At 46.0% G+C, this 22020-nt stretch overlaps 1 protein-coding gene across 1 annotated transcript in view; it reads left to right on the forward strand.

Moving 5' to 3' along the window:
* The window catches only part of SOX5 (SRY-box transcription factor 5), a 1631810-nt gene that overhangs the window by 273451 nt on the left and 1336339 nt on the right, over window positions 1-22020 (forward strand). The window contains 1 exon segment of the mRNA XM_029600160.1: window positions 14952-15038. Within this exon segment, the coding sequence (XP_029456020.1) occupies window positions 14952-15038 (87 nt within the window).

Consider the following 22020-nt stretch of genomic DNA (forward strand, 5'->3'; position numbering starts at 1 on the left):
CACGTCATCCGGGGGCGTGTCGGGGGGCGTGACGCGGTTGGCGCGTCATCCGGGGGGGTGGTGCCGCGCGCGTGGTTTTGGCCTGGCGGCATTCCGGGGGCATGGCCGTGGCCTCCGGACCAGGCCCCGGAACGGAACATGGCGCCGGGCAGCCGACCCGATGCGTGCAAAGTTACACCTGCCTCTAGCAGGCGTAGCTTGTGTGACAGAGGTAGGGGGGTTTAGATAGGGCCGGGGGGGTGGGTTAGGGAGGGGAAGGGAGGGGAAGGTGGGGGGAGGCGGAAGGAAAGTTCCCTCCGAGGCAGCTCCGATTTTGGAGCGGCCTCGGAGGGAACGGGCAGCGCGCGCAGGGCTCAGCGCACGCAAGTTGCACAAATATGCACCCCTTTGCGCGCGCCGACCCCGGATTTTATAAGATATGCATGGCTACGCGCATATCTTATAAAATCTGGCATACTTTTGTTCGCGCCCGGTGTGCGAACAAAAGTACGCGCATGCGCTTTGTTTTAAAATGTACCTCAGCGTGCGTATTTTAAGTAGTGTCCGTGAGCGTGCATAACTCCTGGTACACGCACAAAAGAAAAAGTCCAAAAAGGGGCAGGGCATGGGCATGGTCTAGACAGGGCATGACATTCCAGGAATTTAAATGGAAACCAGTGTGTAGGTATTTACGCACACTAGCATGCGCTGGGGTCCCCTAACATGTAACTTTATTTTTGCTATAGCTGGCATGTAAGTTATAAAACAGGCTAGACAGTAGGGTTTTAAGGGTTGGGTCAGGTAGGGAAAAGGAGAGGTTAGTTAGTTGGGGGGATACGCAGTCCTATCCTGTAACTGGACAAAGTGGCAATGAACTGGTTTAACTGCTAACTGCGTTTGCACGCATGTATTTTAAAATCCCCCTCACTTACGTGGTAGAAACGGCACATGCGCTCATCCATATAAAATGGTGTGCACAATTACATGCACCCAGCCAATTTTATAAGATGCATGAGATGAGAGTACAGGAAGTGTTAGCACCGCAAGTCTTGAATTACCTCATGGCCAGCACATGAAGAGGAGCTGCAGAACTGCTGCTCTCCACAAAGAAGAACTGCTTGGTGTGAGAGTGAATGGGAGGCTGCCTGTGATGGGTATGTGTGTATGAATGGGAGGCTACCTGGGATGAGTGTGTGTGTGGGTGCACATGCATACATGGAAGCCTTTCTGTGATGAGCAGGGGGTGTGTGTATGAGAATGGGAGCCTGCTTGGGATTTGGGTGGATATGAATGGGAGCCTGCTTGGGTATGTGGGTGTAAATGGGAGCTTGTCTGTGTGTGTGTGTGTGTAAGAAAGGGAGGAGAAAGTTTGTGCATCTCACTCCCATTAATCCACGACAATCTCAGGGTGACAAAAACATAGGTTCACAGGTATGGAGAGTGTGAATTTTTGAAATCCTATTTAGTTTTATTTGTCAGGTTTTATTTGATGTGTCTGCTGTTTTGAAATATTTTATTGGAGTATGGGATATTTGAAGAAACTTGTATATGAGTTTTTAAGTACTTGATCTTTTATTCTTCAACTTTTTTGAAATAACATTATTAGTATCTTTTTAGTATTACGATTATGTATTTATTTTATTTATTGATTTTATTGTTTGATGTTTGAAGAACGGTGATGGATCTATTTTTTCATTATTCCACTGCATAGACTGTCTGGCTTCTTGAGGTTTCCAGTTCAGTTTTTGTCTGATATTTGTATTTCTACTTTATGGTTGCTCTATTCTGTATATGGTGGAGGTCTGTTTATGTTCTGCATGTGTGACTGAGGTGAGGAATTTTCCTAATAGGAAGTGTATGCATGTCTTCAGGCTTTCAGAGGGTCAAGTCCACACCCAACATAAATCACAATAAGCCACTCAACTGAAACACTGCATCTTTCATCTATTGATTCCTTCCTACATGGTTTTGACTCTAATACAGACTTTATTCTTGTTTTTCTGGACATTTCCACAGCTTTTGATACCCTGGACCAGTGGTTCTCAACCTTTTTTTGGTTGGGACACACCTGACAGATGGTTCTCACATGTGTGACACACTGAACATGTGACCATCAGGGGGCTAAATGTAAACATGCACTCTGCATCCACAGGAATCCCCTCAACCCCCAGCAATGAGTACAGAGCAGATCTAGGGCATTACCCTGTTCAACTCGCCATACAAAAAAGATATTCTGGTTCTGATGACATCCCAGTAAAAGCAAAACAAACTCCTTTTACTACAAGGCAAAATAGCCTTCCTTATGAAAAGACAGTAATTTACCACTAATGCATATCTTATTGAGAAGACACAACAAATAAGATTGATACAAATGCCTACATGATAGTTAAATACCTCACCTCAGTCACATACTCTTCACCAAATACAGAAAAACCATTAATTATAAATATGGAGACAGAAACTGGAATGAAAAAAAACCCCAAAAAAGCCACTCTGTATGCAGTGCGAACCTGGAGAAATGGAAAGAGAACTATAGCACTTAACAGACTCTCATGATTTGCAATAATGCACATAAACTAACCCGCACAAAGCTATACCTCTATTATGGAACACACTCAACAGTAACAACCCTATCTAAGAAATACAACTATTAAACCAGGACCTAAATACTAATACATTTCCTATTGGGAAAACAGAATAAACCAAGCTGCTATAGAGCCCCACACAGAAATAATTGTAAGGCTATACTAAAAATGTTACAAAACAGCTGCTGAACAGAATAATATCCAACAATTAAAAACTCATAAAAATTATTAAAACATGTCCAAATATCAATAAATATTTATAAACAGCAGACATTGCATAATACCCAATAATTAAAATGGCAGTCAATCAAGAAAAATAACCTTAAAAAGCCACCTTTACTTACTCTCTCCAGCAACTATCCTACTCCTTTCCCTTCCAGGCCAATAGCACTCACCAGTAGCAGCAAGGGCTGCTGAAGCACTGTCCTCACAGTCCTCTTCCTTAGCGCCCACAACCAGTCACCCCCCCCCCAATTAGAACCACGACCAGTCTTGGTCTCTCTCTCACACCAGTCATCTTCCTGACCAGTCTCTCTCTCTCACATATGCACACTAATCATCTTCCTGACCAGTCTCTCTCTCTCACACAGAAATACATCACCACCCTGACCAGTCTCTGTCACACTCATGGTCTCTTATATACAAGCTCTCAATCACACACAAATGCTCTCCAACCATTCACACCAGCTCCTATCCAGGCACTCATTCACACACAGATGCAACAGCACTCAGCCAGGCACTCATTCACACACAGACGCACCAGCTCTCAGCCAGGCACGCATTCACACCCACAGACACAAGCTCTCACCCAGGCTTCCATTTACACCCACACACACAAGCTCTCACCCAAGCACCCATTTACACCAGCTCTCACCCAGGCTTCCATTCACCCCAGCTCTCACCCAAGCACCCATTCACACCAGCTCTCACCCATGCATCCATTCACACCCACAGACACAAAATCTCTCACCCAGGCTTCCATTCACCCCCACAAGCTCTCACCCAAGCACCCATTCACACCAACTCTCAACCATGCATCCATTCACACCCACAGACACAAGCTCTCACCAGGATTCAATTCACACCCACACATACAAACTCTCACCCAGGCTTCCATTTACACCCACACACACAAGCTCTCACCCAAGCACCCATTCACACCAGCTCTCACCCAGGCTTCCATTCACCCCAGCTCTCACCCAAGCACCCATTCACACCAGCTCTCACCCATGCATCCATTCACACCCACAGACACAAAATCTCTCACCCAGGCTTCCATTCACACCCACACACACAAGTTCTCACTCAGGCATCCTTTCAAACCCACACACACCAGCTGTCACTCTGGCACCCATTCATACCCACAAGCTCTCAGCCAGGCATCCATTCACACCCACCCACACCAGCTCTCACCCTAGCACCCATTCACACCCACACACACCAGCTCTCACCCAAGCACCCATTCACACCCACACATACCAGCTCTCACTCAAACACCCATTCACACCAGCTCTCAGCCAGGTACTCATTCACACACAGATGCACCAGCACTCAGCCAGGCACTCATTCACACACAGACCACTAGCTCTTAGCCAGGCACTCATTCACACACAGATGCACCAGCTCTCATCCAGGTACTCATTCACACACAAACGCACCAGCACTCAGACCGGCACTCATTCACACACAGACACACCAGCTCTCAGCCAGGCACTCATTCACACACAGACTACAGCACCAGTTGTCAGCCAAGCACTCATTCACACACTGACCACAGCACCAGCACTCAGCCAGCACTCATTCACACACAGAAGCACCAGCTCTCAGCCAGGCACTCCTTCACACACAGACCACAGCACCAGCACTCAGCCAGGCACTCATTCACACCTAGACCACAGCACCAGCACTCAGCCAGGCACTCATTCACATACAGACGCACCAGCTCTCAACCAGGCACTCATTCACACACAGACGCACCAGCTCTCAGCCAGGAACTCATTCACAGACAGACACTCCAGCTCTCAGCCAGGCACTCATTCACACACAGAAACATAGAAACATAGAAGTGACGGCAGAAGAAGACCAACGGCCCATCCAGTCTGCCCAGCAAGCTACGCAGTTTATCCATTTTTTTCCCCCTTTTTTCTCCCTCCCACCCGTCTCTATTGGCTTCCAGCACCCTCCGGCCCCAATTCCCTTCCACCCCTCCACCAATGCAGAGAGCAGCGCCATCCTAGTGAACATCCAGCTCAATCATGGGTAGCAACCGCCGCAACCAGCAGGCCACACCCCTGCCCCTTACCCACCCCTGTTTTTGTTTGCTTGTTTTTTTGTTGTTTTTTTTTTTTTAGATGGCAGCCCTCCATCCTTCCGCTCCGTGAAGGTGGAACACCAACCACTGGCCACTGGCATCCTGCTCCGTGAATGCCTCTGTGGCTACTGCCGCTCCGTGCAGTGTTTTGTTGTATGAAAGTGGAACACCAACTACTGGCCACTGGCATCCCGCTCCGTGAATGCCTCAGTGGCTACTGCCGCTCCGTGCAGAGTTTTGCTGCCTGAAGGTGGAACACCAACTACTGGCCACTGGCATCCCGCTCCGTGAATGCCTCAGTGGCTACTGCCGCTCCGTGCAGTGTTTGCTGCTTCCTCTCTATTTATGCCCACTAGACTTGATGGATCCACAGTGTTTATCCCACGTCCCTTTGAAGTCCTTCACAGTTTTAGACTTCACCACTTCCTCCGGAAGGGCATTCCAGGCATCCACCACCCTTTCCGTGAAGAAATACTTCCTGACATTGGTTCTTAGTCTTCCTCCCCGGAGCCTCAGCTCGTGACCTCTGGTTCTGCTGATTTTTTTTCTACGGAAAAGGTTTGTCGTTGTCTTTGGATCATTAAAGTTTTTCAAGTATCTGAAAGTCTGAATCATATCACCCCTGCTCCTCCTTTCCTCCAGGGTGTACATATTTAGATTCTTCAATCTCTCCTCGTACGTCATCCGATGAAGATCCTCCACCTTCCTGGTCGCCCTTCTCTGTACCGCTTCCATCTTGTCTTTGTTTCTTTGTAGATACGGTCTCCAGAACTGAACACGGTACTCCAGGTGAGGCCTCACCAAGGACCTGTATAAGGGGATAATCACTTCCCTTTTCTTACTCAATATTCCTCTCTCTATGCAGCCCAGCATTCTTCTGGCTTTTGCTATCGCCTTGTCGCATTGTTTCGCAGACTTCATATCATTAGACACTATCACCCCAAGGTCCCTTGGGGTGATAGTGTCAATATCCTATAAATGGAACCCCATCTCACCTTCTTTTTAATGGCTTTTCTATTCCCATCTCAACTCATGCTCGCAGCTTAGGGGTGATTATAAACTCTGATCTGTAACTAACATATCACATCTCCACAATAGTAAAGAACTCATTCTACAAATTACAGATGTTGAAGCATCTTCATCCCTTACTTTTCTATTGAGACTTTCATACTGTTCTTCAATATTTAATTTTCTCAGGACTTAACTACTGTAACGCTTTTTACTTAGGTCTCCCCAATACAGCATCAAAACCTCTCCAATTAATCCAAAATTCAGCTGTTCAGATTTTAACTGCTACCCCGCTAAAAAATCATATATCTCCCACTCTGTTTTCACTAAACTGGCTACCTATGAAATTCAGAATCCAATATAAAACTCTGTTATTCATTCACTCATACATAATCCATCCTCAACCTAGCTGTGTTCCACCTTGAGAATTTATAAGCCTGCTAGACACCTAAGATCTTTAAATCAAAACTTACTTGATGTACCTCAGTCCATCTTGCTAGGTTAGATATAACAAGAAAAAAAGCTTTTCCAGTAGTGGGACCATCAATCTGGAACAACTTATCAAATTATCTCTGACAAATCTCAAATACCAAGGAATTAAAGAAAACTCTAAAAACTTATCTTTTTCAAATAGCATTTAATGTTTACTTAGCAGAACACACCTAACATTTACTCATCCTTAAATACTCTCATTCAGTTTCTCACTCTTTGAATTGATACAGGCCTAGTTGTTGTTTTAGATTTAGTTTTACTTTTATTTTTACTGTTCTTTTAAATATGTTTATTTATGAAGTCTTTGACTGCTATGTTATTTTATGTATGTTTTTTATCTGATTTCATGGATTTGGTTATTTTATGTTTATATTATATATGTGATCAAATGTAAACCATTTGGATCAATGTTTAATTTAAAAGGCGGTATATAAACAATTTTAAATAAAATAAATAAATAATGGCATATGGGTTCTGTTACGCGTCCCCGCTGTGATAGGCGCACCCCGGGCCTACTCACCCCAGGAATCCAGCTGCCAGCTCTGGTTCAACTTTGATGACGGCAGTGGGCAGCCGCCTCCATCCCCGAGCGCCTGCAGCCATCTCTGAAGTTTCTGACTCCTGTGCTGTTCTTCCCTGCGCCCAGCAGGTCTCCCCGCGCTGGCCACGGAGTAACACAGCCGTCCTGCTTCCTCTGGGCCCTGGCTTAGGCGCACGCATGCACGACTCTCACACTCTTAAAGGGGCCGCAACGCGAAAGTAGCCTGCAGCCTTGGATGTTGACATCACTAGGCCTCTGTATAAAAGGCAGGGCCCAGCCACTTGTTCCTTGCCTTGGCAACAGGTCTCCACGATTGTTTGTGTGCTCACTGTTTGTTCCTGGTTCTTGTTCCTGTTATTGTTCCTGTCTCCTATTCCTGTCGTTGTTCCTGGCTCCTGTTCCTGCTTGTTCTTTCACCTGCTCCTTTACCCTTGGCTGATTCTCTGGTATTTACCCCTGCTTTGTCTGGACTACGCTTGGACTGATTCTCTGGTATTGACCCCTGCTTCGTCTGGATTACGCTTGGACTGATTCTCTGGTATTGACCCCTGCTTCATCTGGATTACGCTTTGACTGATTCTCTGGTATTGACCCCTGCTTCACCTGGACTACGCTTTGACTGATTCTCTGGTATTGACCCCCGCTTCATCTGGACTACACTTGATCTGATCTCCTGGCTCTGACTTCAGCTCTGCTTCTGGTACCACGCCATCCTGCCGCCTGCCCTGACTCCAACTTGCCTTGGATTCTCCTTCGGTATCCTGCTGACCTGGCCTCTCAGGCTACACCTATCTTTACCTGGATGCCACCTGCTTCCCTCTGTTCCTGTTGGCATCTGGGTCTCTGGAGCCCTGCCTCGTCCGGACCGTCCTCGGCCTCCAATACCTCTGCTTGTTCCTGGCATACTCTTGTCTACACCAACTGGGAGTGTTCACATGGAGGCCCGCCTAAGTCCAGCTAGCCCTGGCACCCAAGGGCTCAACCAGAGGGGAATGTGGGTTGGTACTGGTGAAGCTCCAGTTGGCCTCCAACTTCAAGCCTGCTCCTCCTTCCGACGGTGGAGACACGTAGGGCTTGCCCTGCGGGTAGCGTCAATCCCACCTCGGGCTAAGGGTCCACCATCAGTGCAATAGGTTCCAAGTGTCTTTTTTGCAGGGATTTCTGGTTGACATCACAACAGTGCATGTAAATGTAATGTAAGTGCTATTTTTATCTCAAAATACTAAACTTTGATATTTTTTTAATGTAAAATAAAAATGGATAACTCTTAACAGTACATGTGGAATGGGGCAGGTGGGGGGGCGGGCGGTATTATGCAAGGCTATAAGGTTTGCATAGGGCACCTAATAACCTTGCACCAGCTTTGGGTTCAGAGGGGGTGGAGGTAGTAGTGCCAGTTTTTAAAGTTTTTATCACTGAAGGGAGCTGGGCTTTTTTTCTAGACCCGGGACAGAGAATGAGGGGGGGGGGGGGGGGGGGTGGCAGCACAGTGATTGTTTGCATAGGGCAACAAAAAAGCTAGCACCAGCCCTGCTTATAGGGGAAACGTTCCATGCCTTTTACCATTTAGATTGCCCATTTTCTAGTTCCACTATATCTTTTTGAGATGCGGGTGACACACAGTACTCTAGGTTCAGGCTTCCATATTGAAATACAAAGATTTTATGATATGCTCTGTTTTCTTCTCCATTTCCTTTCTAATAATTCCTAACAGCTTGTTTGCTTTTCTGCCTTCTTCCACACACTGAACTGGGGATTTCAATGTATTGTCCACAATAACACCTACATATTTTTCATGGGTGGTGACTCCTAATATAGAACCTACCATGTAACTACAATTTGGATTATTTCCCCCCATGTACATCATTTTCCACTTGTCTTCATTAAATTTATTTGCCATTTGGATGCTCAGTCTCCCAGCCCACTCTCCCAGTCTCCTGCAATTTCTCCAAATCTGTTTGCAATTTAAAAGCCTAAAATAAAATTGGATCATCTCATTCATTTTTCCCTTTTCCAGATAATTTTAAAAAGAACTGATCCCTGGGGCATTCCATTATTTACCTTCTTACATTGAGAAAAATAATTGCAACTACAGGTATATGATGCTGAGTTCCTTTTTAGAGGGTAGGTGCCTCAGGGTACCTCTTGGGGGTGAGTGGCCCTGTACAACTGCAACATAAAAAGTCAGGCTTCTCAGAAGCAACTTACGCTTGTCTCCCTTACCTCTGTTTAGGGCCTTAGTGTAACAACTTGATCATTTTCTCTTCCCAAGTTTTGTAGGCACTCTGGCCAACTGTGTTCCTCTAGGAGCTAGACTGGAGGAATAGACTCAAAGGATATGGTTAGTGCAGTTAGTATAACTGTGTTTAAAAAAGGATTGGATAAGTTCTTGGAGGAGAAGTCCATTACCTGCTATTAAGTTCTCTTAGAGAATAGCCACTGCCATTAGCAATGGTAACATGGAATAGACTTAGTTTTTGGGTACTTGCCAGGTTCTTATGGCCTGGATTGGCCACTGTTGGAAACAGGATGCTGGGCTTGATGGACCCTTGGTCTGACCCAGTATGGCATTTTCTTATGTTCTTATCCTATTTGCAAAAGAGGCCAAAGCAGGCCACAAGAAACTGGCAAGTACCCAAACACCAAGAAGAACCCATGCTACTGTTGCAATTAATAGCAGTGCACATTCCCTAAGTAAACTTAATTAATAGCAGTTAATTCACTTCTCCTCCAAGAACTTATCCAAAACTTTCCTAAACCCAGCTACACTAACTGCAGTAACCACATCTTCTGACAGCAAATTCCAGAGTTTACATGTACGTTGAGTGAAAAATAATTTCCTCCGATTAGTCCTAAATGTGCTACTTGCTAACTTCATGGAATGCCTCCTAGTCCTTCTATTATCCAAAAGTGTAAATAACCGATTCACATCTACTCATTCAAGACCTCTCATGATCTTAAAGACCTCTATCATATCCTCTCTTCAGCTGTCTCTTCTCCAAGCTGAACAGTCCAAACCTCTTCAACCTTTCCTCATAGGGGAGCTGTTCCATCCCCTTTATCATTTTGGTTGCGCTTCACTGTACCTTCTCCATCGCAACTATATTTTTTTTTAGATGTGGCGAACAGAATTGTACACAGTATTCAAGGTAGAATCTCACCATGGAGCGATGCAGAGGCATTAAGACATTTTCCGTTTTATTAACCATTCATTTCCTAATAATTCCTAACATTCTGTTTGCTTTTTTGACTGCTGCAGCACACTGAGCTGACGATTTCAAAGTATTATCCACTATGATGCCTAGATCGTTTTCCTGGGTGGGAGCTCCTAATATGGAACCTAACATCATGTAACTACAGCAAGGGTTTTTTTTCCCTATATGCAACACCTTGCACTTGTCCACATTAAATTACATCTGCCATATGGATGCCCAATCTTCCAGTCTTGCAAGGTCCTCTTGTAATGTTTCACAAACCGCTTGTGATTTAACTAATCTTAATAAATTTGTATCGTCCGCAAATTTGATAACCTCACTCGTCGAATTCCTTTCCAGATCATTTATATATATATTGAAAAGCACCGGTCCAAGTACACATTCCTGAGGCACTCCACTGTTTACCTTTTTCCACTGAGAAAATTGACCATTTAATCCTACTCTGTTTCCTGTCTTTTAACCAGTTTGTAATCCAGGAAAGGACATCACCTCCTATCCCATGACATTTAGTTTTCTTAGAAGCTTCTCATGAGGGACTTTGTCAAACACCTTCTGAAAATCCAAATACACTACACCTTTATCCACAGGCTTATTAACCCCTTCAAAAAATGAAGCAGATATTTTAGGCAACACTCCCTTGGGTAAATCCATGTTGACTGTGTTCCATTAAACCATATTTTTCTATATACGCTACGATTTTGATCTTTAAAATAGTTTCCACTATTTTACCTGGCAATGAAGTCAGGCTCACTGGTCTATAGTTTCCCGGATCACCCCTGAAGCCCTTTTAAAATATTTGGGTTACATTGGCCACCCTCCAGTCTTCAGGTACAATGGATGATTTTAATGATAGCTTTACAAATTTTAACTAATAGATCAGAAATTTCATTTTTTAGTTCCTTCAGTACCCTAGGATGCCTACCATGCAGTCCAGGTGATTTGCTAATCTTTCGTTTGTCTATGTGGCTTACTACATCTTCCAAGTTCACAGTGAGTTGGTTCAGTTTGTCTGACTCTAGGGATGTGCAAAAGGAAAAAATGTGTTTTGATTCAGTTTTCGTTTTGCTGGGACCGTAATTCATTGCATTAGTTTCATAGGGGGAAAAACAATTCATTGATTAGTTCTATTCGTTTTCCGTTTTCCCATTAAAGTAAATGGGGGAAGTATTTGTAGCCTGTTTTTGGCTGCAGAATTGGGGTTTTCTTATCAATTCTGATGAAACTTCTGGGGAGCAGAACGAGAAAAGAGCTCCAAGGTACTTAGACTGTGGCAAAGTGGCACCAAAGTGGCATGAATAGCGTAAGGCACTGTAAAGGGGCAAACGGATACCAGGAGTGGCAAGTGTGCTTTAACAGAGGTGCAAAGCAGCAGCGAGAGTGTCAAAAACACACCACAGCTTCAAAAGAGAGCACCGATAACAGTTGCATGAACCCTCGAAGGCAGCATGACAGCCAAAGTGGCAAGACAAGTGGCATCAACATCCTACAGCACAATGAAGGGGGATAGCAAGCAGAAAGAGTATCAGAAAAAAACACAAGGCGCCGATAAAGGGACAAAGTAGCAGAAAGACTAGCACCAACACACTGAGGAACCATGATAGTGGCAAGAACACCACAATGAGTAGAGTGAGTCATCTGGTGTATGACAGCAAGGCAGAAAGTTGATAGGGGCAAGACAGGCTGGCAGAGAGGAGGTAGTCTGGTCCCTGTGATTTTGATAGGGCAAGACAGGCTGGCCCTGGGGAGAGTTCCCTTTCCTTTGCGCAGGAAAGTGCTCCCTAGAATGGGGTCGCCCCTAGAGTGGGGTGTTTCTTTTGGTGTCTAGTGAGCTCTCTCTGGGGTGTTTCTTTTGGTGTCTAGTGAGCTCTCTCTGGTCTTTTAAAATCTGGTGGATGTAGCAGATATACAAACGTGAATTTTGAAGGCCGAGGCGGAGGACGTTTCCATGTGAACTGCGGTTCAACATGGGTCAACAATGTTAAGAGATAGGCTGGCTACACCCAGGGAGAGTTTCCTTTCCTTTGTGCAGGAAAGAGCTCCCTAAAATGGGTTGGCCCCTGGAGTGGAGCATGAGCCTTCAAGTGTAGCGAGTTGACGTGGAGGAGGTTTCCATGTGACCAGTGGTTCCGGTTCAACACGGGTCAACGGGTACTAAGAGATAGGCTGGCTACACCTGGGGAGAGTTCTCTTTCCTTTGCGCAAGAAAGGACCCCTAGAATGGGTTGGCCCCTAGAGTGGAGCACGAGCCTTCAAGCGTGGCGAGTCTATGTGGAGGAGGTTTCCATGTGAACAGCAGTTTCAACATGGGTCAACGGGTGCTAAGAGATAGGCTGGCTACACCTGGGGAGAGTTCCCTTTCCTTTGCGCAGGAAAGGGCTCCCTAGAATGGGTTGGCTCCTAGAGTGGAGCATCAGCCTTCAAGCGTGGCAATTTGACATGAGGAGGTTTCTATGTGAACAGCGATTCAACATGGGTCAACGGGTGCTAAGAGATAGGCTGGCTACACCTGGGGAGAGTTCCCTTTCCTTTGCGCAGGAAAGGGCTCCCTGAAATGGGTTGGCCCCTAGAGTGGAGCACATGCCTTCAAGCATGGCAAGTCGACGTGGAGGAGGTTTATACGTGAACAGCGGTTCTGGTTCAACATGGGTCAACGGATACTAAGAAATTGGCTGGCTACACCCAGGGAGAATTACCTTTCCTTTGCACAGGAAAGGGCTCCCTAGAATGGGTTGGCCCCTAGATTGTGGTGGTTCCATTGGTGTCTAGTGAATACACAGAATCTATTAACTGTACTTATGTACTTCAGCTGATGAGGAAGGAACTTGAAGAGCTCTGAGAAATAAGAAAACTGCTACTCAAGCCCAAATCTACAATATCGACCTATGTTGACTTTGTACCCTACAGTGCCTCTGTAAACTATGAGAACACAGAGGATGAACTAGAGTAAAACTACCACCAGTTTTCCATAGCACTAGAAACATTAATGTTGGCACCTAAGAAACATATAGGGAAAATGGCCTGTAGTATGAAGATCATGAAAACTGTTGAGCATATGAAATATCTAAGCTCCAAGATGGACAGACAGGCACAGTGTTTGAGGTCAGGCCCTTGTAGGGATGTAGGGCCTGGACAGTGGACAGGCAGGCACAACATTTGAAATCAAGCCCTTGTAGGTATGTACAGCCTGGATAGACAGGCACAGCATTTGAGGTCAGGCCCTAGTAGGGACGTAGGGCCTGGACAGTGGACAGGCAGGCACAGCATTTGAAGTCAAGCCCTTGTAGGGAAGTAAGACCTGGACAGACAGGCACAGCATTAGATGCCAGGCCCTTGTAGGGACGCAAGGCCTGGACAGTGGACGGACAGGCACAGCATTAGAGGTCAAACACTTGTAAGAACATAAGGCCTGGATTGGCAGGCACAGCGTTTGAGGTCAGGCCCTTATAGGGACGTAGGGCCTGGACAGTGGACAGGCAGGCACAACATTTGAAATCAAGCCCTTGTAGGGATGTACGGCCTGGATAGACAGGCATAGCATTAGATGTCAGGCCCTTGTAGGGACGTAAGGCCTGGACAGTGGACGGACAGGCACAGCATTAGAGGTCAAACCCTTGTAAGAACATAAGGCCTGGATGGACAGGCACAGCATTTGAGGTCAGGCCCTTGTAGGGACGTAAAGCCTGGACAGTGGATGGACAGACACAGTTAATAGCTTCTGGGTATTTACAAGGGCCTGACCTCAAATGCTGTGCCTGTCTGCAGTGTCCACTGTCCAGCCCTTATGGGACGTATAAGGGCCTGACTTCAAACATTGTGCCTGTCCGTCCAGGCCTTATGTCCCTACAAGGGCCATCCAGTGCTCTCTCCATGTGACAGGGGCCGGCCAATGGCACGGATACCCTGTCACATGGTAAGGGCAAAGGCCATCGGCGCCATTTTTATTAGTGGCAGCTGATGGCCCGAGAGCGGGAGATCGCTCCCGGGACCCCCACTGGACCACCAGGCACCTGTAAAATGTTTTTGGGGTGGGTCGGGAGGGTGGGGGAAGCAAAGGGATTAGTTTTAAAGGGTCGGGGTGGGTTTTTTGTTTATCGGCTCAGGCGCAGCCGATAAACAAAACCGCGATCGGGCCCGATGAAAAAAAAACACATGTGAATCGGAACCGGAATCTGAACTGATTCCGGTTCTGATTCACATCTCTACAAACAGAGAGGCAATCTTAGAACAAACCGACCCGATTGCCAAGGCAAGGAAGCAAAGACAGGAACTTCCTTATATCGAGGGATCAATCAGGATGCGCCGCGGAGCTAAGACCCGCCCTTGGCCCTACATGAATCCGGACGGTCCGCGCACATGTAGGGGCATGGTTAACATGGCAGAGGATGCCGAGCCTTGGCATGAGGCCTGGCGCACAGTGGAAGGCCCGGCGACTGCCGCCGCGGGATGCCAGGGCCTGGCAGGGCTGGCATCCCAGGACCCGCTTTGGAACCATGAAGGTGAGCAGGCCTGTGCGCGGGACGGCCGTGGGCGAGGCACGTTGCAACTTTCACTTACCAGAAATATGTGCAAGAAACTGAGCCAACAACTAATAGCTTCTATGGCAAGCCTTGTAATTCAGAATTTGCATTACTTTATTCATTGTGAGGAAAAGGTAATGGTTTTGAAACAGCAGGTGACAAAATACACCTCTTTTCCTATCCTCTTATCAGCTTGTTGATGAACAGATTAGGAATTGGGGCCCAGGAAAGGTATTGCCTTTGTTTGAGGTCTATTGTTAAGAAAACCATATTGATTTACTTGCATTTTTTTCTCTTACTCAGAAACACCAAGCATTGAAAAGCTGCTGTCAAAAGATTGGAAAGACAAGCTTCTTGCCATGGGATCAGGGAACTTTAGTGAAATAAAAGGTAACATCATTTATGTGAACATATACATTCAAAGTGTGACATGAAATTGACAACTATAATAAAGTCCATTAATGTTTTTTAAAGATTTATTTTCTTTCATTTAATTTGCCCTTTTTATTTATTTAACGGGCATCTTCAAATTGCCAATATAGTTGTAAACTATGCCGGCACTTTTGATGCATGTATGTTATACATATTTTCAAAGTAAAACAATGCTGTTGCAAAGTACACATGCTAAATTGGTCTTTGCCCTATTATATGTAGAGGTGGCTGAATAGAGGCAAAATAATATACATACACTTAAATATCATTTGAATTCATGCTATTTTCTTTCCCAAGCCTAAGTATGCTTTTAAGGATACCTCATTTTAATGCAGCTAAATATACATACACATATGGAAACTACACCTGCCTTTAGCTACATTTAAGTTGGGAATTCTCAGCCATGCTATTTTACCTTGGCAAATATTAGGGGTGTGCATTTGGTCCCTACGTATTGGCAATCCGCAACGGATGTGCCAATATTCGTTGTATTCGTGGGGAAGCGAAACGTATCGCGATTCCCCACGAATACAACAAATTTTCCCCGAATTATTCGGCCGCCAATTTAAACAACCCCCCCACCCTCTGATCGCCCCAAGACTTACCAAAACTCCCTGGTGGTCCAGCGGGGGGGGGGGGGGGGGCGGGATCCATCTCCTGCACTCTCACACCCTCGGTACGTTTCAAAATGGCGCCGGTAGCCCCTGTGACATAGTAAGGGCAAGGCTATCGGCGCCATTTTGATTCCTGGCACCCGACGGCACGAGTGCAGGAGATCACTTCTGGACTCCCGCTGGACCCCCAGGGACTTTTGGCCAGCTTGGGGGGGCCTCCTGACCCCCACAAGCCTTGCCAAAAGTCTAGCAAAGGTCCGGGAGCGACCTCCTGCACTCGGGCCGTATTGCCAGTATTCAAAATGGTGCCGGTGCTACCTTCGCCCTCACTATGTCACAGGGGCCGACGGTCAGCCTCTGTGACATAGTGAGGGCGAAGGCTAGCGCCGGCGCCATCTTGAGTACTGGCACCGCTAGCCTTTCCCTCACTATGTCACAGGGGCCGACCGTCGGCCCCTGTGACATAGTGAGGGCGAAGGTAGCACCGGCACCATTTTGAATACTGGCAATACGGCCCGAGTGCAGGAGGTCGCTCCCAGACCCTGCTAGACTTTTGGCAAGGCTTGTGGGGGTCAGGAGGCCCCCCCAAGCTGGCCAAAAGTCCCTGGGGGTCCAGCGGGGGTCCGGAAGTGATCTCCTGCACTCGTGCCGTTGGGTGCCAGGAATCAAAATGGCGCCGATAGCCTTGCCCTTACTATGTCACAGGGGCTACCGGTGCCATTGGTCAGCCCCTGTCACATGGTAGAAGCACAAGATGGCGCCGATGGCCATGGGACAGGGGCTGACCAATAGCACCGGTAGCCCCTGTGACATGGTAGGTCAAAGGCTATCGGCGCCATTTTGAAACTGGTTCGAGGGTGTGAGAGTGCAGGGGATGGGTCCCGGAACCCCCGCTGGACCACCAGGGAGTTTTGGTAAGTCTTGGGGGGTTCAGGAGGGTGGGGAGTTGTAGTAAATTTAATTTTAGCCAGGTACCGAATAGGTTTAGATGTAAAACCATATTGGGGCGCCATAGGGACGAATGCAACGTATTTGCCCCCCGACGAATACGTATCCCGAATGCAACGTATGGCATCCCTCTGCACATCCCTAGCAAATATATAACTAAGTAAATGCCTTTGAAATATGCCCTCTTAAACTCCTCCATACCTTGCAAGCTATGAATGATCACATTATGGATATTTGCACTTTAAGGAGGAACTTCTCAAAGGGTTACTTTGGTGTTGTGCTTGTAAAATTAAACATGCATAACTAGCATTTATACATGTAAATGATATTTTAAAAATCTTGCAAGAACGTGCATGCTTGCAATATCAGAGTAAACGTGAACAGAGAAAAAAGGGGTAGTTTAGCAGCATTACAGATCGGGGTTCAGAATAACAAGTATAAATTGCTTTTTTGTAAGTGATATATGTGCATACATTATTGAAGTTTTCCATAAATGTTTACACTTGCTAATTGACTTGCGCATTTCAAATTACTCATGTCTTATGTCTGGTTTTTGGGTGGTAGATCTCAATAAACTGGTGGTGGTTTAGAGTGAAATATTGGAGAGACTAAGAGGTAGATTTTCAAAGGGTTACATGTGTAACTTACGTACGTAACCCCGAAAACCTGCCCCTGCGTGCGCTGAGCCTATTTTGCATAGGCTCAGCGGCGCACGCAAGCCCTGGGACGCGCATATGTCCTGGCGCTTTGAAAAAGGGGTGGTCCAGGGGCGTTAGCGTGGGCAGGGTGCCTGTCTGGGAGCATGGGGGTGGCGCTGGTCCGGGGGCGGTCTGGGGGTGGGGCCGAGGCCTCCTGCACAGTGGCATGCAGAGGTTTGCATGCCGGCAGCCGACCGGTGCGCACAAGTTACACCTGCCTCGGGTAGGCGTAAATACAGAAACAAAGGTAGGGGGAGATTTAGATAGGGCTGGGGGGAGGGTTAGATAGGGGAAGGGAGGGGAACGTGGGGGGGTGGAAGGAAAGTTCCCTCCGAGGCCGCTCTGATTTCAGAGTGGCCTCGGAGGGAACGGGGAAAGCCATCAGGGCTCCCCTAGGGCTCGGCATATGCGTGCGCATATTATAAAATCAGGCGTAGCTTTGTGCGCGCCGGGTTGTGTGCACAAATCTACGCCCGCGCACATGTTATAAAATCTGGCCATATGTGAACTGCTGATGGTTTGGGTGAACTGCTGGAGTATTGGCAAACTGGTGATTCCAAGTACACGTGCAAATATTTTCAGGATTAGAGTATGCACATAGTTTCTAAAATATCTGCCTCCGCATATAATTCAAGGTTATTACACATACAATTTTACAATTATTGAGGTCCTTATTTAAAAACCATTTAGGAGCAGCTAGTTAAGTTAGCTGGATAAAGCTATCTGGATAATTTAACAGGAATATTCAGTGGTGCAGCCATGCTGCTGAATGTATCCGGCTAACTTTAGAACAGCCCTACGATGTGACTCGAGTTAGTAGGAATGCGCATTCATTTTCAATGCATTGGCAATCCACAACACACAAGTTCATCTTTTTGCACATTTCATTGTTTTCTGTAAAGCTTGTTTAGCTGCACTTTTTGTTCACTGTAAACCGATGTGATGTTCCCAACGTGCATCGGTATATAAAAGCCTCTAAATAAATAAATAAATAAATAAATAAATAAATAAATAAAGTCCCTATTCGTTGTATTTGTGGGTTCGCAAAATGCATGGCGATCCCCCACGAATACAACATATCATATTAGTTTCATTCTTTTGGCTCGCAGTGATTTCTTAGTGGCCATTTGAAATAGGAGATAGCAAAAACCAGCCCTTTCCTGTGAGTCATAAGTGACCTCACAACCCTGTCATAGAGTGGGTCAGACAGGTTGGCAAGGAGACCAGACTGCAACCTATCAGAGTTAAGCATTTTTTGTAATGCAGCCAATCGCCACTCTCACTCACTGCTCTGTGACGCTATTCCTGATGATGCAGCACTATTTATATGTTAAGCATGCAGCGTGTCATGCACTTTCTTGGTGGGGATGGTCTGGGGAGGTAGTCACACCCAGATCTAGTCTGAGTGTCTCAATTCTGTATTCAATTGCTAGCTACTTTGCTAGAATTTTCCATTCAAAAAGATATTTGTTCGATTTTGCTGTAGTGCTGCTGCCAGCTAGCCTTGCCTTTTTGACCGCACTTTTTTTTTATTGATCTGAAACAGTCTCTCTGTCTGAGCCACTGAGAGAAGCTGCTAGCAGTGGCATTTTTCTGCTTATTTTACCCCTTGGGGTAGGTTGCAAGCAGAATTTGGGTGTTGTGTGTGGGAGATATATTAAATTGCTAGCTACTTTGATAGAATTTTCCATTGAAAAAGATATGTCTTCGTTTTTGCTGCTGTGCCAAGCAAGCCATCCTTTTTATTTAACTGCAGGGTTTTTTTTTTATTTAACTCAGGCTGTCTCTTTGTGCTCTTTAAAGCCAAGAAGAAAGTGCACTCACTGGGCATCAGTAGGCACTGGGCAGCTTTGCAGATTCACATATATTTATTGAACTCAGGCTGTCTCTTTGTGCTCTTTTAAGCCAAGAAGACAGTGCACTGATTGTGTATATATTATTGGGACAGCAGTGCTCTCTGAAGCCAAATCCCCAGTGGGCCTCTTTTGTAGTTACAAGCTTGGTGTGTGCATACAACGGTCCCAGTTTTAATGTACATCCAGGCACAGCCTCGTGGGCCAGTGGGCACTTTTGCAGACTCACATATTTATTTATTTATTTATTTATTTTAGATCTTTTATATACCGAAGTATAGCATTCTGCCTTCACTCCGGTTAACATGAGAACAACATAATACATACAGATAACTTTAGAATGTTGTGTAACATAACAAAAAGAAATTGAATATGATTAAGAGATTACTTGATAGAACTATTATAATGTTCCTGGAAAATACGAAAATATGAAGTTAACGAGGCAAGGGCTGTGCAGTTTATTGTGTGGTCGGTGAAAGGGGCTTATATAGGAGACCGGAGCATGGAGGGTGGGGCGGGGCATGACGTAGGAAGACTAGGAGGGGTGGGGATGGAAAGGCGGGGGCAAGAGGAGGGTATGACTAATGAGCGGGATCGGAGATGTGTAGTGGTTCAAGATAGATGTACGTTGCTTAGCCCACGCCGTCTCTGAATGTTTGGCTGAATAACCAAGTTTTTAGTTCTTTTCTGAAGGATTTGATGTCGCAAATTGATCTTAACTGTTGAGGTATAGAGTTCCATAAATTTGGTCCTGCTTTGGAGAACGCTCTGTTCCTGGTGTTGGTGAGTTTCGCGAGAGGAAGCGAGGGTATTTCTAGGTGTAGTTTATTGGCTGTTCTGGTCAGTCGTTGAGGTTTGTGTTGTTGGATTATGTCCTTGAGTGCGGAGTTGTCGGCTTTGTGTAAAGCATTGTGAACTATTGTTAGAGTTTTTAATTCTATTCTTTGCTCGATTGGGAGCCAGTGAAGAGTTTTTAGGACAGGGATGATATGTTCTGATTTCTTTTTTCCAGTTAATATTCTTGCTGCGGCATTTTGTAGTAGTTGCAGAGGTTTTAGTGTAGTTTTAGGTAGGCCAATCAGGAGGGAGTTGCAGTAATCAATGCTGTTGAAGACGAGTGATTGTAGAACTGTTCTGAAATCATGTTGGTGGAGAAGTGGTTTTAGGTGTTTGAGGAGGTGAAGTTTGTGAAAGCCTTCTTTGGTTTTGGTTGCGATGTTCTTTTTTAAGTTGAGTTCGTTGTTGATCCAGATGCCGAGGTCCTTTGTTGCTTCTTTCAGTTGGATGTTGATGTTATCTATTTGTAATGAGAGTGATGGAGATGATAGTGCTGAGATGTTTCTTCCTATGAGTATGCATTCCGTTTTCTTTATGTTGAGGCATAACTTTAGGTGGTTCAGCATGTCTCTGATAGCGATTAGGTGTTTGGCTGCAGTGCTCAGTGCCTCTTCTATTGTGGACATATATTGGGACAGGGGTGCTCTCTGAAGCCAAAATCCCAGTGGGCCTCTTTTGTAGTTACAAGCTTGGTGTGTGCATACAGCGGTCCCAGTTTTAATGTACATCCAGGCACAGCCTCATGGGCCAGTGGGCATTTTTTCAGACTCACATATATTGGGACAGGGTTGCTCTCTGAAGCCAAAACCCCAGTGGGCCTCTTTTGTAGTTACAAGCTTGGTGTGTGCATACAGCGGTCCCAGTTTTAATGTACATTAAGGCACAGCCTTGTGGGCCAGTGGGCACTTTTGCAGACTCGCATATATTGGGACAGGGGTGCTCTCTGACGCCAAATCCCCAGTGGGCCTCTTTTATAGTTACAAGCATGATGTGTGCATACAGAAGTCCCAATTTTATTATGCATCCAGGCACAGCCTCGTGGGCCAGTGGGCACTTTTGCAGACTCACGTATATTGGTACAGCGGTGCTCTCTGAAGCCAAATCCCCAGTGGGCCTCTTTTGTAGTTACAAACTTGGTGTGTGCATTGAGCAGTCCTAGTTTTAGTGTGCATCCAGGCACAGTCTCGTGGGCCAGTGAGCACTTTTGCAGACTCACATATATTGGGACAGTGGTACTCTCTGAAGCCAAATCCCCAGTGGGCCTCTTTTGGAAATCCCTAGTTGGCAGTGACATTAAATCCATAATATCAGGGAAAGCTAGTTGTGATTGAGTGATTGGGACTGGCCTAGGAGGCACTTCAAAAGACAGTGCCAGTCCTCCATTAAAGTTAAAAAGGTACCTGTTCCAATCTAAAATCTCTGGAGGGGCAGCAGTTCCATCTGGAATAAAATGAAATTTAAAGATGATGCATCGCCACCACCTGTTTCTGACCCTGTAGTTTTGGAGGTGAGGGAAGGGGAGGCTGAGTCATGCCAGAAAAAATGGTGACACCCAAAAGCAGCAGTGCGACAGCAGACTCGACTTAGCGTTGACAATGTAGCGCAGGTACTGTTTGCTTCTGATTCCGATGAAGAATCATCTTGTATGGGATTCCAATAATCAGAAATGGAAGAAGTAATAGCTGAAGAAGGTTTAGGAGGATTAGTTAGTTCTGTCTTAGCCTCCACTTCAGTGCAGCAGGGGAGAGATGAAACTGATGATGATGAGGAGGAAGAGCAGTCAGTGCAGGCACAGAGTGTGACATGCCTCTGGCATTGCTTCTCAGGTTGCACCCACTACTTCAGCTCCTGTGCCAGGATCCACCCCGAAGGCTATAGAGAAGGAACTACAAAAGAAATCTGAGATCTGGTGAAACTTTAAAGTGACTGAGGACCTGCGTTTTGCTCAGTATAATTACTGTGCCAGGGCTATTAGCAGAGGCAAACAAAT

The sequence above is a fragment of the Rhinatrema bivittatum genome, chromosome 4 (genome assembly GCF_901001135.1).
Source record: "Rhinatrema bivittatum chromosome 4, aRhiBiv1.1, whole genome shotgun sequence".
NCBI lineage: Eukaryota > Metazoa > Chordata > Amphibia > Gymnophiona > Rhinatrematidae > Rhinatrema > Rhinatrema bivittatum.